This window comes from Monodelphis domestica, chromosome 8 (genome assembly GCF_027887165.1).
Source record: "Monodelphis domestica isolate mMonDom1 chromosome 8, mMonDom1.pri, whole genome shotgun sequence".
Classification (NCBI taxonomy): domain Eukaryota; kingdom Metazoa; phylum Chordata; class Mammalia; order Didelphimorphia; family Didelphidae; genus Monodelphis; species Monodelphis domestica.
The window spans coordinates 6,999,156-7,013,534 of NC_077234.1; the positions used below are offsets into that span (position 1 = coordinate 6,999,156).

The window sequence follows — 14,379 nt, forward strand, 5'->3', positions numbered from 1 at the left end:
GAGGTTGGCTTAGTTCTAGGGTTCATCCACAAGAAGACCAGCCCATCGATAAATCTTTTAAATACAGAAATGTGTTAGAAAACATTGAAAGACAAAATCAAGATTTCTTTCTAAGATTAACTGAATACTATAAGGAACAATTTCTTTATTTCCTAGAGGGGTCAATCCCCTGCCCCTATCGTGTATAAACAAATTCACAACACCCGGAAAGATGGTCTCAGTGGCGTGAGCACAATTGGAGTACTTTAGTGTAGATCATCTGATTTGGGGGACCATTTCCCTATGGCTGTCTACTAGTGATTTTCCTCCTAAACATTATCTTGTATCTTCTTTGCATGAGGCCTGGTGTTTTTAACATGTATGGTGTTTCTTCTACAGAATAAGCCCCATGAGAGCAAGGGCACTCATCTTGGTTTTTCTCTCTTCTGCCTAACAGAGTACGTCGCACTATTCTTTACCTATTTCTTTGTCCTTTTTCCTCTTTTGTCTCCTTTCGCCTCTTTCTTTTCTGGGAGGTGAAAAGGGAATCGTTCCTATGATGGCATTGTATGGGGAACTCACATTAAGAAAACTCCCTCTGCCGCCTCCCACCAGCCCATTCTCTGCAATGAATTGTCTTAGACACTTGTCTGGGGCTCTCAGAAGTTAAGTGACTTGCCAAAAGTCATACTGCCAAGAAATGGCAGAGGCAGGACTTGAAGTCACATTTTCCTGACTCCAAGGCTAGTCCTCTAAGCATCACGCCCTGCTTCCTCTCTTACTACCTGATGCTTCCCAGGCACTAAACAAGTGCTAGGCAGCTAGGTGGTGCAATGGATAGAATGCTGGGCCTGGAGTCAGGAAGACCCAAGTTCGACTTCAGCCCTAGCCACGTGTTAGCTGTGTGACCTTTTTGCCCTCAGTTTCTTCACCTACAAAATGAACTGAAGAAAGAAACGGTAAGCTACTCCAGTACCCTTGCCGGGAAAACCCCAAATAGTGCCCAAAAGAGGTGGACAGACTAAACAGCTGAACAACAAACAAATGCATCTTGAATTGGAAGGAAACGTTGACCAGGTCAATACTTGTAAAGGCTTCTTATCGATTACAGTTTCTGGGTCACTTAGGAAATGTCCCTCTATGCCGGCCTCTTCTTCCTCTGTTAGGTTAGGTTAGCTAATGTGAAACTAAAAAGAAAGCCAAGACTTCAAACAAGAATCACCCTAGGATCATTAGGATGGGGATGGGGGGGGGGGCATTCATTCATTCTTCCATCTATCAAGCCAGTTAGCTCATGGCAAATGGTATGTGTGTGTGTGTGTGTGTGTGTGTGTGTGTGTGTGTGTGTGTGTGTGAGTGTGTGTGTGTGTGTGTGTGTGTGTGTGTGTGAAGCGTTAACTTTAAATTGCTTAAAAATCTGCCTGGGAGCATGGGGCTCACTGAACACTAGCAAAGCAGAAGCCATGTGTTTGGAATTCTCCTTTTAATATGGGAAATAAGTATTTTTTGGGGGGGAGCAGAAATAAAGGTGAAACTAACGGTAACAGGAATTCTCAACCTGAGCTTCCTCCACCCGCAACCACAGGTGCCATTTTTCTCCCTTGGGAAGACATCCATTTTCTTTTATTAAACACAACAATATTCAAGAAGTGGTCTCTTCCCCCCATTGATTGTGTTATTAGGCAGGCCTGAGAGCTAATGCCACCTTTCAAGTACATACACAAATCATTAAAGTGGAAGCCAATAGAATGAAGATGGTTGATTATACCCATTTAAAATCTAGCTCGGTGATCTGGGCCCCAGAAAGCTGGACATCATCTGCGACAGAAAAAAGCAATTCCACTGGCTCGAGAGAACCAGTGTGTGGACATGCTAGGTCCCCGTTGTGCCTAGACAGCTCATCAGCTGGAGCCTTGTGGATGATGGACTGCTCTCTCTCCCTCTCTCTCCTCATCTCACTGTGCGGCCTGACAGAGAAGAGCTAGTCACTGGGATTGTCATCCCTTACTAGCCTTGAGCATTCCAGCTCAAGGAAGCTGAGAGAATAACTTTGCTGAACCCAGGATCACATCTGCGCAATCATGAGGCACTCAGGTGAGTGTCCCAAGCAAAGGGTGAAACTGAAGTTGGCAGCTCAAAGAAGGCTTAGGCGATTATTGTTAGGGTTTCTTTCCTTTTCTTTTCTTTTTTTGTCAAAAAGCAGCACCTAAAGGACAATGGGACATGCTGCCATTTCGATGCCCTTTATATCTTTGAATAAAATGGAATTAGGGCTCTCCAAAGCTTCCCCAAAGTGCCCAGGTTAGTCGTATCTGGCTGAAATATATTGAAGTACAGACGTGCTCAGGATGACCAGACAGGGGCAGTGGGGATAGGACTTGCGGTACCAAGGAAGCTTGAAAACAAATGGAGGCAGAGAGGGCAGCCACCAGATGGGACTCCTCCTCCCAAAGCTGAAGACGTGATGACCAAATGAACCATAAAATTCATTACATTTCCATTTAGAAGCTGGACAAAAAAGGAATTCTAAAAAGAGAAGCAGTCACCCAGAAGAAATATTCTTTGACAAGGAAGCAAAGGAGCAGGAATCGGGAGATGAGAAGGACCTCAGAAGCCAGGGATTCCAACCTCTTTGTTTTACAAGGGAGGAAACTGAGTGATGCACCCAGGGTCAGGCAGGTGAGGTGGGATATGCAACCATCCTCCAATTCCAGAACTAGTGCTCATTTAAGTGCATGACATTGAACATCCTCTTCACATTTCAGGATTACTGTCCCATCTTCAGAGATAGGGATTTCTCCTTTGGATCACTGAAACAGTCTCATAGAGGCCCTTCCTCCAGCCTCTCCCCCTCCAATCAGTCCTCTAGACAGCTGCCAATCAGATCCTCTCAAAGTACAGCTCTGACCATCTCACTTCTTTAGCAAACCACAAGCAAACAAACACCTCCATTTGGCCCCTCTCATTTTAGGAGAAAATGTACAATCCATTGGAGGCCAGGTCAGGGCCCCCATGGTCTGGCTTCAGTGTGGGTCCTTCCCTACACTGTCTGTTCTAATCCATCTGCCCTGCACAGTGTGTCCAGCATGTGCCATAGCAGGAGGTGCATTTATTATTTTGCGTGGGTGTTCAAGCAGATGAGGAATGCTCTCCCCACTCACCGCTGCCTCTTAGAAAGCACAGCTTCCTTCCAAGTACATCTCAGGTGACAGACAAGGCCTCTCCCAGGCCTTTCTTGTCTCCTCCTAGCCCCCTCCCACCAAGTTGTTGGTTCTCTCTCCTTTGGGAAATGGACTCTTGTTTGCTTAGTCCATTCTTTCTATTCACTTCTTTGCATACAAGTTATTTTGTTTCCCAGGAAAAAAGACATCACAGGTTGGCAGAGACCTCTTAAGGTCTCAACAGCCCAAGTGCCTGGAACAGTGCCTGGGGCATAATGACACTTAAGAAAGGGCATGACCTGCCCCCATGTATATGGAGAGACAGCGTCAAGAGCATCGGGCCTCCCATGCATCTGAGCACCGTGCGGAGCGAGAAATACTTTCAGTGCTGTAAGGATGATCACCAGCAATAAGACACCAAATGTGCTTCCCTAACAACACCTGATGGCCCCACAGGCCTGTCCTGATTGAATGGCAGGGCACGTTACAAACTAGCCAGGACTGGGGGAAATACATGAGCAAGAAATTGGGAAACTGAGGGAAAGGGATAAAGGACCCTTCAGAAGAATAATTATTTACAGAATGAATCCAACAACAGGCATTTACTAAGGTGCCAGGCACCACTGGAATGCCTGGGCAATTACCAGCATCTATAGTTCAATTGAAAGTCCATAAAGAGGGATACTTCATCAGCTCCTCTGAACCCCCAAACCAACCAAGGAGATAACTTTCCCTTCATTTTTTCCCATAAAGGGACTGAGATTCAGAAGGAAAAAAGGACTATTCCAGAGCCCCACAGATAATCTGTGTTGTAGAAAGGACTGGAAATCAAATCACTCCCAAAGCCTGATCTATCCCTCCTTTCTTTGTCTAGTAACTCAGTCAGAGACTGGGAATGGAAGAAACCTTAGTGATCACCCAGTTCAAACCACTAACTTTATAGATGGGGAACCTCAGGAAGGTTTAAGTGAGTTGCCCAATATCACACACTCACAAAAGCAGTCAAGTCTTCATTTGAACTCAGTTCCTCTAACTCCAAATTCAGGAGTAGGTCATCACACTAACTAATTTGCCATACCATTTTGCTATAATTCATGAACCAAATAAGTTCCTTTAACAGAGTCTTTGCACAGGAGCTTTCAATCTACTAACTACTCCCATGGTCCTTCTACAGTGGGATTCACTTATAAGAAATCAACTTGAATTTATTAAGCATTTATTATATACCAGCCCCTACCCTAGGCATGATGGTTACAAAGACTGAGGCAAAAATTAAATAGTCCTTGTCCTCAAGAAGCTTTGCATCTGGCTGGGGGAGATGAATAGAATAGAATAGAATAGAATAGAATAGAATAGAATAGAATAGAATAGAATAGAATAGAATAGAATAGAATAGAACAGAACAGAACAGAATAAAATAAAACAGAACAGAACAGAACAGAACAGAACAGAACAGAACAGAATAGAATAGAATAGAATAGAATAGAATAGAATAGAATAGAATAGAATAGAATAGAATAGAATAGAACAGAACAGAACAGAACAGAACAGAACAGAACAGAACAGAACAGAACAGAATAGAATAGAATAGAATAGAATAGAATAGAATAGAATAGAATAGAATAGAATAGAATAGAATAGAATGGAATGGAATGGAATGGAATGGAATGGAATGGAACGGAATGGAATGGAATGGATAGAATGGAATGGAATGAATAGAATGGAATGGAATGAATAGAATGGAATGGAATGGAATAGAGTGAAACAGAGACAGAGACAGACAGAGACAGATAGAGACAGAGACAGAGATACAAAGATAAGAGACACATAGCTGGATTGAGTGCTACATAGATAAGTAGAAAGATAAGCTGATAGATACATAGATAAACTGAAACAAAGATAGATTGACTGATACAGAGATAGATAGCAAAATAGATACATAGATAGGTTGACAGTTCCATGGATTCATAAATGATAGATACAATTATAGATCAAACTGATACACTGACTGATTGATAAATAGATGATTATATAGAGAGATTGATTGTCAGATAGAGATAGGTCCATGTATACATTGCCATGTAGAGATACATAGATACGATTCTGCGTACACTTATCAACAGCACTCACCCAGGCCTGGAGGTATACCTACAGGGGGGGAGTGCTCGATATATATAGTGCACACACACCTATCTATATGCATGTGCACATGGCTGTATATTCATGCCCCCTTGTGCATGCATAGATACACTATTTGTATATGAACCTGTAACATGTGTGGGTTAATGTGGGCATAAACATGCCATACATATATGAGCATGGCTGCACACAGAAATGTCTAATTGCACATGCCTATGTGTATAACACATATACTCACATATACCCATATAGAAGTTTCATATCATCACTATGATATAGAATCCATGCATGTGTGTTTACATGCCTCTGTACATGGCTATATATTCATGCATCTACACATGTGGACATGTTTGTGTATGACTCTCTAGACTATGTCTGAGATAACTAAGGACAGAATTCCAGTCCAATGTGGGGATGCAGATGTCTGTAAAAGGGAGAATGAGCTGAGGCTTGAAAGAAACTAGAGAGTCAAAGGAGGAGAGTGTTCCAGACCCCAGGAATGGCCTATGTGAGCCATAGCAAGACAATGGCCAAAAACCCTTCTCTGCATGTTTCTCAAATACCTAAAAGGACAGAAATAGCAAATGCAGGGAGGGGACCAGCATTGAGGTAGAGCTTTCCGGAGGCTTGTCCTGGGCGCCGGCCCTGGGCACCACAATCCTTTGTTCCAGCTCTGGGCCCCACCGCTACTATGTTACTGAGTTCATTGGGCAAGTCTTTCTGGGAAGAGAATAAAAATCAGTATTTTTAAAGCCTGAATGGAAGGCAGGTGGGACTGTGTGTGCAGGAGTGTTTCCTTCTCAGACTGGAGAATGAAGATTCGCATATCTGTTACCGCTGTGCAGCCAGGTTGGATAAGCAATACTTCAGCATCCTGACATGCTGTCAGGGAAACAGACAAGAAGACAGAAATGACTAGTCCAAAAGAAGAGAATTTCACAGCATCCATCTGTGATTGTGCTGTATTGTGTATGCACACACACGCACACGTGGGCATGCACACACACACACACACACACACACACACACACACACACACACACACACACACACATGGGAACCTGGTCTTGTCCAACCAGAAGTTCTAGAGTGATGGAGATGGTTTCAGAAAATATTTCCACCTTCCGTGAAGAAGGAAAAGTGTTGTTAGAAAGGAGTGAAGGGGATGAGCCTTTAGAAAGAACATGAAACCCTCCTGGGAGGGTCTGGAGAGGTTTTCTTTAATGTCCAGTCCGGGAGCCTGCTTCTTTTTGTTAGCTTCACCTCCGAGTCACTTTCAGAAGGCAAGATGGAGACAGCCCATGCATCATCCATCACTTGTGCTGAACAAGAAGACAAATCCCTCTCCTGGGGAAAATCTGAACAATGGCACGGCACTGGCACCGAGAAGAGCTCCTTTCGGGGGAGCTGAAAATCTTTGCAACCTGAATACACTGAAGGGGGCTGAAGTAAGTCATCAGGAAGTAGTGGGTAGTGGGGCATTGTGGTAAGCAGAGATGGGAGGTCCTAGGATCAAATCTGACCTCAGACACTTTCTAGCTGGGTGACCCTGGGCAAGTCCCTTGACCCCCATTGCCTAGCCCTTACTGCTCTTCTGCCTTGGAACCAATACACAGTATTGATTCTAAGGCAGAAGGTAAGAATTTTTTTAAAAAATGGTGGGCAGCAGGGTAGTAAGGTGGCTCAGTGGATGGAGAGTCAGGCCTAGAGATGGGGGGGGGAGGGGTCCTGGGTTCAAATCAAGCTTCAGACCCTCTCTAGCTGTTTGACCTTTAGCAAGTCACTTAACTCTCATTTTCTAGTCCTTACCTCTCTCTTCTACCTTGGAACCAATATACAATATTGACTCTAAGATGGAAGGGAAGGATTTTTAGATCATAAAAGAAAAAGTGGCCTGAAGGCTGAACTTTTAATCAAGAAGACTTGTGTTCCTAGTCTGCTTCTGATACTTGATAACTGGGACCATGGACATCACTTAATCTCACATTTCCTCAGTTTTTTTTTTCTGAAAAAAAAATGTGGGAGATTGTAATAAATGGCTTCCATTTCCTTCCAGCTTTAGATCTGGATCCTCCAAATCAGGGGATTATATTCCTTTAATCTGTTGATCCACACAATGGAAAAGAAGCTACTTCCCAGCCCTTTGGAGGCACCGTGTGTTTGATTTCTGATGGGATCAAGTATGGAGAGTACTTTGGAGAACTTAAAGCTCCACGAGGACTTTGCTCTTATTCTCATCCTTCTCATGGAGGTCAATGAAGCTCAGATACAAAAGGCAGCCTGGGACAGGTCACTGCCTGCCCTGTTATCACTCTTCTATGGAACCTTTTCCGAGAACAATAGTGAACATGGATAAACTGATGGTAATTGAAACTAACAGTATTCGATTCGCTCTCTAGTATCGTTGGTTTTATTATTGGCCAGAGCATCACTTTAGGCATCAGACACCCGCCTCTATTCCCATGCTGCTGCTGCTGCTGCTGCTGCCACTGCCGATGCTCACTATCTCTAGACTTTGGGGTTAATTGCTTTGCTTCTCTGGGCCTCAGTTTTCTCATCTGTAAGAGGAAAACTTGGGGCTCGACGATCTCAAAGCCAAATCCCTTTTGACTCTAATTGTTAGTTCTCTACTTCCGGGCTGAGATTCTCCTTGAATGGTCAGCCTCTTCCTCAGGAGGTGGGTCAGTGGTACAAGACTGACTAAGAGACTGTCAGGAGGGCTCTCCAGGACCTTCGTGTTATACAGAGATCTGGTGATGCCTGGAGACAGGCAGTTATGTTCTCCCACATCCCCCACGCCCCAGTCACCAAGTTCCCCTTTCGACTCTATGTTCAGCAACAAAGCTTCTCTTTTTCCCTCCTCCCAGTGGCAGACACAATTCACCTCTTCATAACTATCTCAACTGAATCCTTGCCAGATGGGCTTCGGGGATTACCACACATTTCCTGCTTGTGGGGTGACTCAATGAGGATGGTATGAGAGCTCGTCTTATTCAAGAAGCTCCATGCTCAGGGGCCAAGATGGAGAGATGAGTCACAGCTCTTGGTGGAAAGCTCTCTTTCCAGAAGCCAACAGGAAGGGGGGTGGAGGTGGGGGGCTTCCTCACTCAAACCACAGGCAACTTCATTAAGAAACACGCTTTCCAGCACTGCCCCGTGATTGCATTCATTGGAGGAGAGACCAGTGTCCCTAGCTTCTTGGCAGCCTCATTGTCGTCCAAATACTGGCACTGGGCCTCTCTGTGCAATGGAAGGGAAGATGGTGGGGCGGGGAGAATTGGAAGAGAGAGTTGGGATAGCGAGCAGGTGGGCCCCTCATGGGAGCCGGTGGTGTTTCCATGACAAATACCATAAGCTTCGCCAAGAGTCTCCGGAGAAACCAGCCATAGGCTAAGGTAAGTCAGCAATACAGTTGCCTAAAGCAATCACTACCCACCAGCCAGCTGTCAGGCTCACCCGCTGCCCAGTTGTGGGGGCTTCAAGGGGTTCCCGTAGGAGGAAAGATGGCCAACTCCTCTTACAAGAGCTGTGGGAAGCCACACAAGGTGGCTAGAAGGGAAGCACATTCCTTCATTCATTGGTGCAATTTACCATGTAACAATGGCGTGCCCTTTCTAAAACCAGCCTACTTTTCCTAGCCATCTTCACATCTCAGCACTTGCCTTGGTTTATGTTTAATTACAAGAGATGCCAAGAAGACACTGACAGAATCCAAGCAGGGAGGGATTCCAGAGGCCACCCAGCTCCACCTCTCTGAGAATCTCCTTTCTGAGGTGTCCAATGAGCAGGCATCCTCCAGCTTCCCTATGGAAGTGTCTGGTGGTGGGATACCAGTACTCCCTCCCCAGGGAGCCCGGGGAATGGGATTCCCTCTAACTGGGAGAGGAATGTTTCTATTTATCTTCCTGGAAGTGGCCATACTTCAACCTCTACTCTGCAGTTAGTTCCGCCCTCTGGGCCAAGTAGAACAAGACTAATCCCTGCTTTACATGACAGTGTTTCAAATAATCAAAGACATCTACCATATCCTTCCTTTGGCTTCTCCTCCCTGTGCAGTGTGGGGAGGGAGGCCATGTCTTGGAGGCATTGGTTGGCCTTCTCAGAACACTCCTGCTCCCCCCACTCAACCCCTATGGGTGCTCTCCCCCTCCCCCTCCCAGAAAAGATCCCTTCAGCTGTGATAGGTCTGATAGAGTCAAGGAAAATGAGAACAACCACCTCCTCCATCTAGTCCATCTAGTCCATCTCAGGAAATTCAGCACAAGGTATCCTTTATGCCTCTGTGTTTTGTGGTCATGGCCCCCTGGGGCAGTCTGGTGAAGCCAAGGGACCCTTGTAAATAACTAGTGGAAATGCTGGTGGAGTTTCAGGAAGATGTTAATGAGAATGAAATGTGTGTTTTCCCCATTTCCATCTCCAGAGCCTCCTGTAATCTATCCATAGATACCTTCAGGGTCTATGACCACAAGGTAAAGAACCCCTGCCCTAGACTACTGCAAAATTATCTATTTTTTTCTCTTTCTTCCTTTCTTTTTACTTTCATCCTTCCTTCCTTTCTTTTTTCTTTCATCCTTTCTTTCTTTCTCTCTTTCTTTCTCTTTCTCTTCTGTTTTACTATCAATTCTAAGACAGAAAGGGTGACAAGGGCTAGGCAATTGGGGTTAAGTGACTTACCCAAGATCACACAGCTAGGAAATGTCTGAGGTCAAATCTCAATCCAGGTTCTCCCAAATGCAGGTCTGGTGTTCTATCCACTGTGCTGCTCACTCTTTTTATTACTATTTCCCCAATCTCTGCCCCTGCATCATCTCTCTCCCTTCCTCAATCTATCCTCCACCCAGTTGCCAAAGTGCTCTTCCTTACCCTCCCCCTCCTCCCTCCCCAGCCTTCCCCCATTCAGACAACATCAGAGGCTCCCTATCACCTCCTCCATCAGAGACCTCACTTTCTGACTTTGGTTCTTCTCTGGCTCTTCGAGTTATTTTTTTTCTTTTGCCTTCCCAGACATATTCTTTGTGGTTGTCCTGTCATGTTTACCTCTCTATGAACCCAAATGGGGATTTCCCGGCAAAGAAACTAATGGGGTGGTATTCCTTCTGCAGGGGATTAAAGCAAAGAAAGGTCAAATGACTTGCCCAGAGTTATATAGTTGATATGTGTCTGAGGCCAGATGTGAATTCTGGTCTTTCTGAGTCCCAGGGGGGCCCTCTATCCACTGAGCAACCAGCTGCCTCACTACACACTCTACTTATGAGTCATCTAAATTAGCCTGTTTGCTGACCCTGGATATCACCTCTCCCAGCCTCCTCTGCCCTCTGACTGCCCTGCTCTAGGAACAAGTCCCCAAATCCTCCTAAATCCGTCCTTTATAGAGGGCGGAAATTGAACTTCCAGTTGCCCCAACCCTTTCAAGCATCCTGTTGCAGGTGGTCACCTGAGGGCAGGAACTGTGTTTCCTTTTGTTCTTTGTATCCACAGAGCTTAGCAGTGCAGGGCATGAGGTGGGCACTTAATAAATGTTCGGAAAATTGATTTGAATTGCTTTACCTAGGTCCCTTCAAGAATCAACTTAAATCAGACCTTCTAAAGGAAATGTCTCCTTATTTTGGCAATGACTTCTAGTCCCTTCCCTGCTGCAACCGCTTCCCATATAATTCAGTCTGTATCTAGTAAGCCTGTCATCATCCACATACATGCTGCTTCCCTAAACCTTACCTTCCATCTTGAAATCAATACTGTGTATTGGTTCGAAGGCAGAAGGGGGGTCAGGGCTAGGCAATAGGGGTCAAGACATTTGCCCAGGGCCACACTGCTAGGAAGTGTCTGAGGTCAGATTTGAACCCAGGACCTCCCATCTCTGGACCTGTCTTTCAATTCACTGAGCTATCCAGCTGCCCCTCCCCTACTGGACTCTGAGAACTGGCATGCTCTCTGCCTTTCTTGGGAGCCCTGGCACCTAGTATAGTGCTCAATTCATCATCTGTCATCACCCATGCTTTGTAATTCATTAGTTGATGAACATGAGTGTTTTGGGCTTCCATAACACACCACTGAGTCATCTGAAGCTCGAGTCCACTTGAGCCCTCAGACTTTTTCTGTCTATTTAGTTATGTCTGCCCACATAATGCCCGTGCTGAAAAAATCAGATTCCCAAATGTAAGAAATGACATGGATCCTTTGTGAAAACAGAGCCCTTGGCATTCCTCCATATCTAGGTCATACATTTCCAAGACGGCTTTAATATCTAATATTATAAATAGTCACAAGAGGGTCAATGACAGACACACAAGCTCAGGGAAGATCCAGGTCATTCTCCCTCACAGAGAGAAGGGGAAGGAGGGGGAGGGGCCAGAAATCAAATGACTGTTCCTTCCTTTCAAAGCTAGAAACTCCATCTGCATGATATTAAGTATTTGTTCTTTTTATGGGTCCATCCTAGAGTGAGAATGAAAAACAACAGAAGGGAACTCATCTATTGAGTGTTACAATGGCACCCTTGAGATCCTAAAAGAAGGGAAGGAAGATTTTCAGCACAATGCATCAATCCAGAGAGGATTGATGAGAAAACATTGCCAAGAGTTACAGAGAATGAGAAATAGTGGAAGTACTGTGCCCTGATTCAGGAAAGAAAGTGCTCAGTCTAATGGCATCCTGAAACTTTCAAAATCCAGCAATCCAGAGGATTTTTAATTTGGGAATCCTCCTTAAGGTACCCCTGCTTGCAGAATCCACCATAACCAAAACATCTAACAGACAGATTTTACCTACAAGAATGTGTATCTGGAGGGAATAAGATAAGAGTACAAAGCAGAAATCTTCTAGGGGGAATTGTTCCAGTTGGGGCACAAGGATGAGCCAAGTGTCTGGGAGGGGAAAGACATGTAAATGGGCGGGGAATCAGCTTCAAGGATGCTCAACTCAAGTCCATATTTCAGCCACCATGAGGGAGTGAATGAAACGGAGACATCATTTCCTAGATGCCCAGAAGGAGAGGTTAAAGGGCTCCAATAGTCATTGGCAAGTCAGCTACAATTAGCAGAATTTATAGTCTCCTATGAACAGGCTAGACTGAATACCAATGAGTTAACAGCAAAGAATCCTATATTATGGATTATACAATAAAGTGAAAGATGATGGCAAAGGGGATGGTAGTATACATGTTTTATCAACAGAAGGTATGGCCCCGATAAGGAGATTGAGTTAGGAACCTTGATTTTCATGCATTCTCCATTTGGGACAATGACTAGGAATGAATTAGTATAACATAGCATCACTATTTCCATCCTCAGTGTTTCAGAGACATCTCAGCTATTCCAGATATAATCAGCTGCAGAGTGAAGGAAATTGTTTCCACTGGAAGAACGATCAGCACTGGCATCACGACCTCATGTAGAAGCCAAATGCCCCCTTAGTGAATTCTCTAGTGGGTGAGCTTCCCAAGAGGATTCCTCAGGGCAAGGATGCAGGAAGGAGAAAACCTCTAATGCTCAGGCTATGAGCTGACTTATGTAAAGATATAGCCTTAATCTCTTGGTAGCCATCAGGAGGGCTTCCAAATTTCAGAATGAGGAATGACTGGTCTGATTCAGGTTAGACTTTGCCAAAGGGCTTGGATATTTGGTAACCATCTAGGACAATATTGGCGAATCTATGGCAAACCTGTCAGTGTGTGCCAGAGGGGGTTGCTCCCTTCCCCATCTCCATGAATACCTGAGAACATTTCTCACATCACCTGTCTCTCTGCCCAGCACTCCAATGGGAGTGCTTCCTCCCTCCCCTGTCTGGGTTAAGGTGAGGAGCTCACATGGCAAGAGGGTTGCAGTTTGGACACTCAGTCTCTAAAAGGTTCACCATCACTGATGTAGGGTCACAGAGAATGCCTCTTCTCAAAGAGCTATGCACTTAAATCACACAGGGTTAAAGCAATTGAGAACCACCCAGATTTACTGTAATGCACTCTCAATATCTATCACTGCTCAAATGTCTGTTTACCTACAGGACTCCAGGTAGGCACTGAAGGTAGGCAAAATGTCAGGGAAGAAGAACCTGGCATTCCCCAGTACTTTGTCCTGGTCCTGGCCAGAATTTGGTTCATTAGTACTCAACAGGGTTCCTGGCACAGAGTAAGTATTTAATAAATAAATGGTTGGTTGATTAATTAACTCTGAATTTGCAACAAATCAAGGCTCTCTAAAGAAGTGATGCTACAGTCACACAGGAGAATGGCCTTCCTATGGAGGAGTCCCGGATTGGCTGTTGTCCTCTGTGTTAGGAAAAAAGCCCAAAAAGGGGCCACTTACCTGAGGCACTGCTTTGCGGGGTCCCAGAAAGCAAGAACAAGATGGGGAACCAGAGCACTTCCATCCTGTCAATAGAAGCAGAGAAGGAAGATCCTCATTAGTCTCAATTTCTTAAAAAGCTTTGCCCTCTCCTCAGCCTTCCAATTTCAGACAGCCCAATCTGAAATTTTCCCTTTTTTTCCCATTCTTTTTTGGCTCCTTTCCACATGCATCCATGGCCTAGAGACAGACACTTTTCTGCAGTGATGAATGGAGTGCCTAAAAATCCTGAATCCACAATTTTTCGGAAACCAATATCACACAGCATTTACATTAAGGTGAAATGAATAGACCTTCAGCTCAACACCCCCTTTCCCCCCTCTCCTCATTAGAAAGGAATGTTGATGAGACAGGAATCCAATTTCTGTACTCTTTGACCCCTCAGCAGCTCCAGTGGCCTGCCTGTAGGAACAGTGCCAGGGTCTTCTGGGAAACGAATCACAGGACAGAAGGCCTGACCCACTGACCACTTCAAAGGAAAACATCCTATCTCTCTGTCCTTAACGTTCATTTTGGAAAAGGAAACTCCCTCAAGACCTAAGCATCATTGAATCAGGGCAATCTTGGCCATCTATAACACATACTCTCCTCAACCACTGAGAACTGTAGTCCCATCACCATAGTCATTGCTTCTGGAAAGGGCTTCACCAGAGAATCTGAGCCATTCCCCACACCTGAATCCCTTTCCCTGGCCACCACCCCCAGCTCTGTGTGGTCTTCTCCTTTGGAATAGAACTCATTGGAGGCAGGGACCCTCTCGA

At 45.0% G+C, this 14,379-nt stretch overlaps 1 protein-coding gene across 1 annotated transcript in view; it reads right to left on the reverse strand.

Moving 5' to 3' along the window:
* Nucleotides 1-14,379, reverse strand: part of IL1RAP (interleukin 1 receptor accessory protein) — a 155,392-nt gene that overhangs the window by 98,375 nt on the left and 42,638 nt on the right. The window contains 1 exon segment of the mRNA XM_007502459.2: nucleotides 13,580-13,644. Within this exon segment, the coding sequence (XP_007502521.2) occupies nucleotides 13,580-13,643 (64 nt within the window). The 5' untranslated portion in view covers nucleotide 13,644.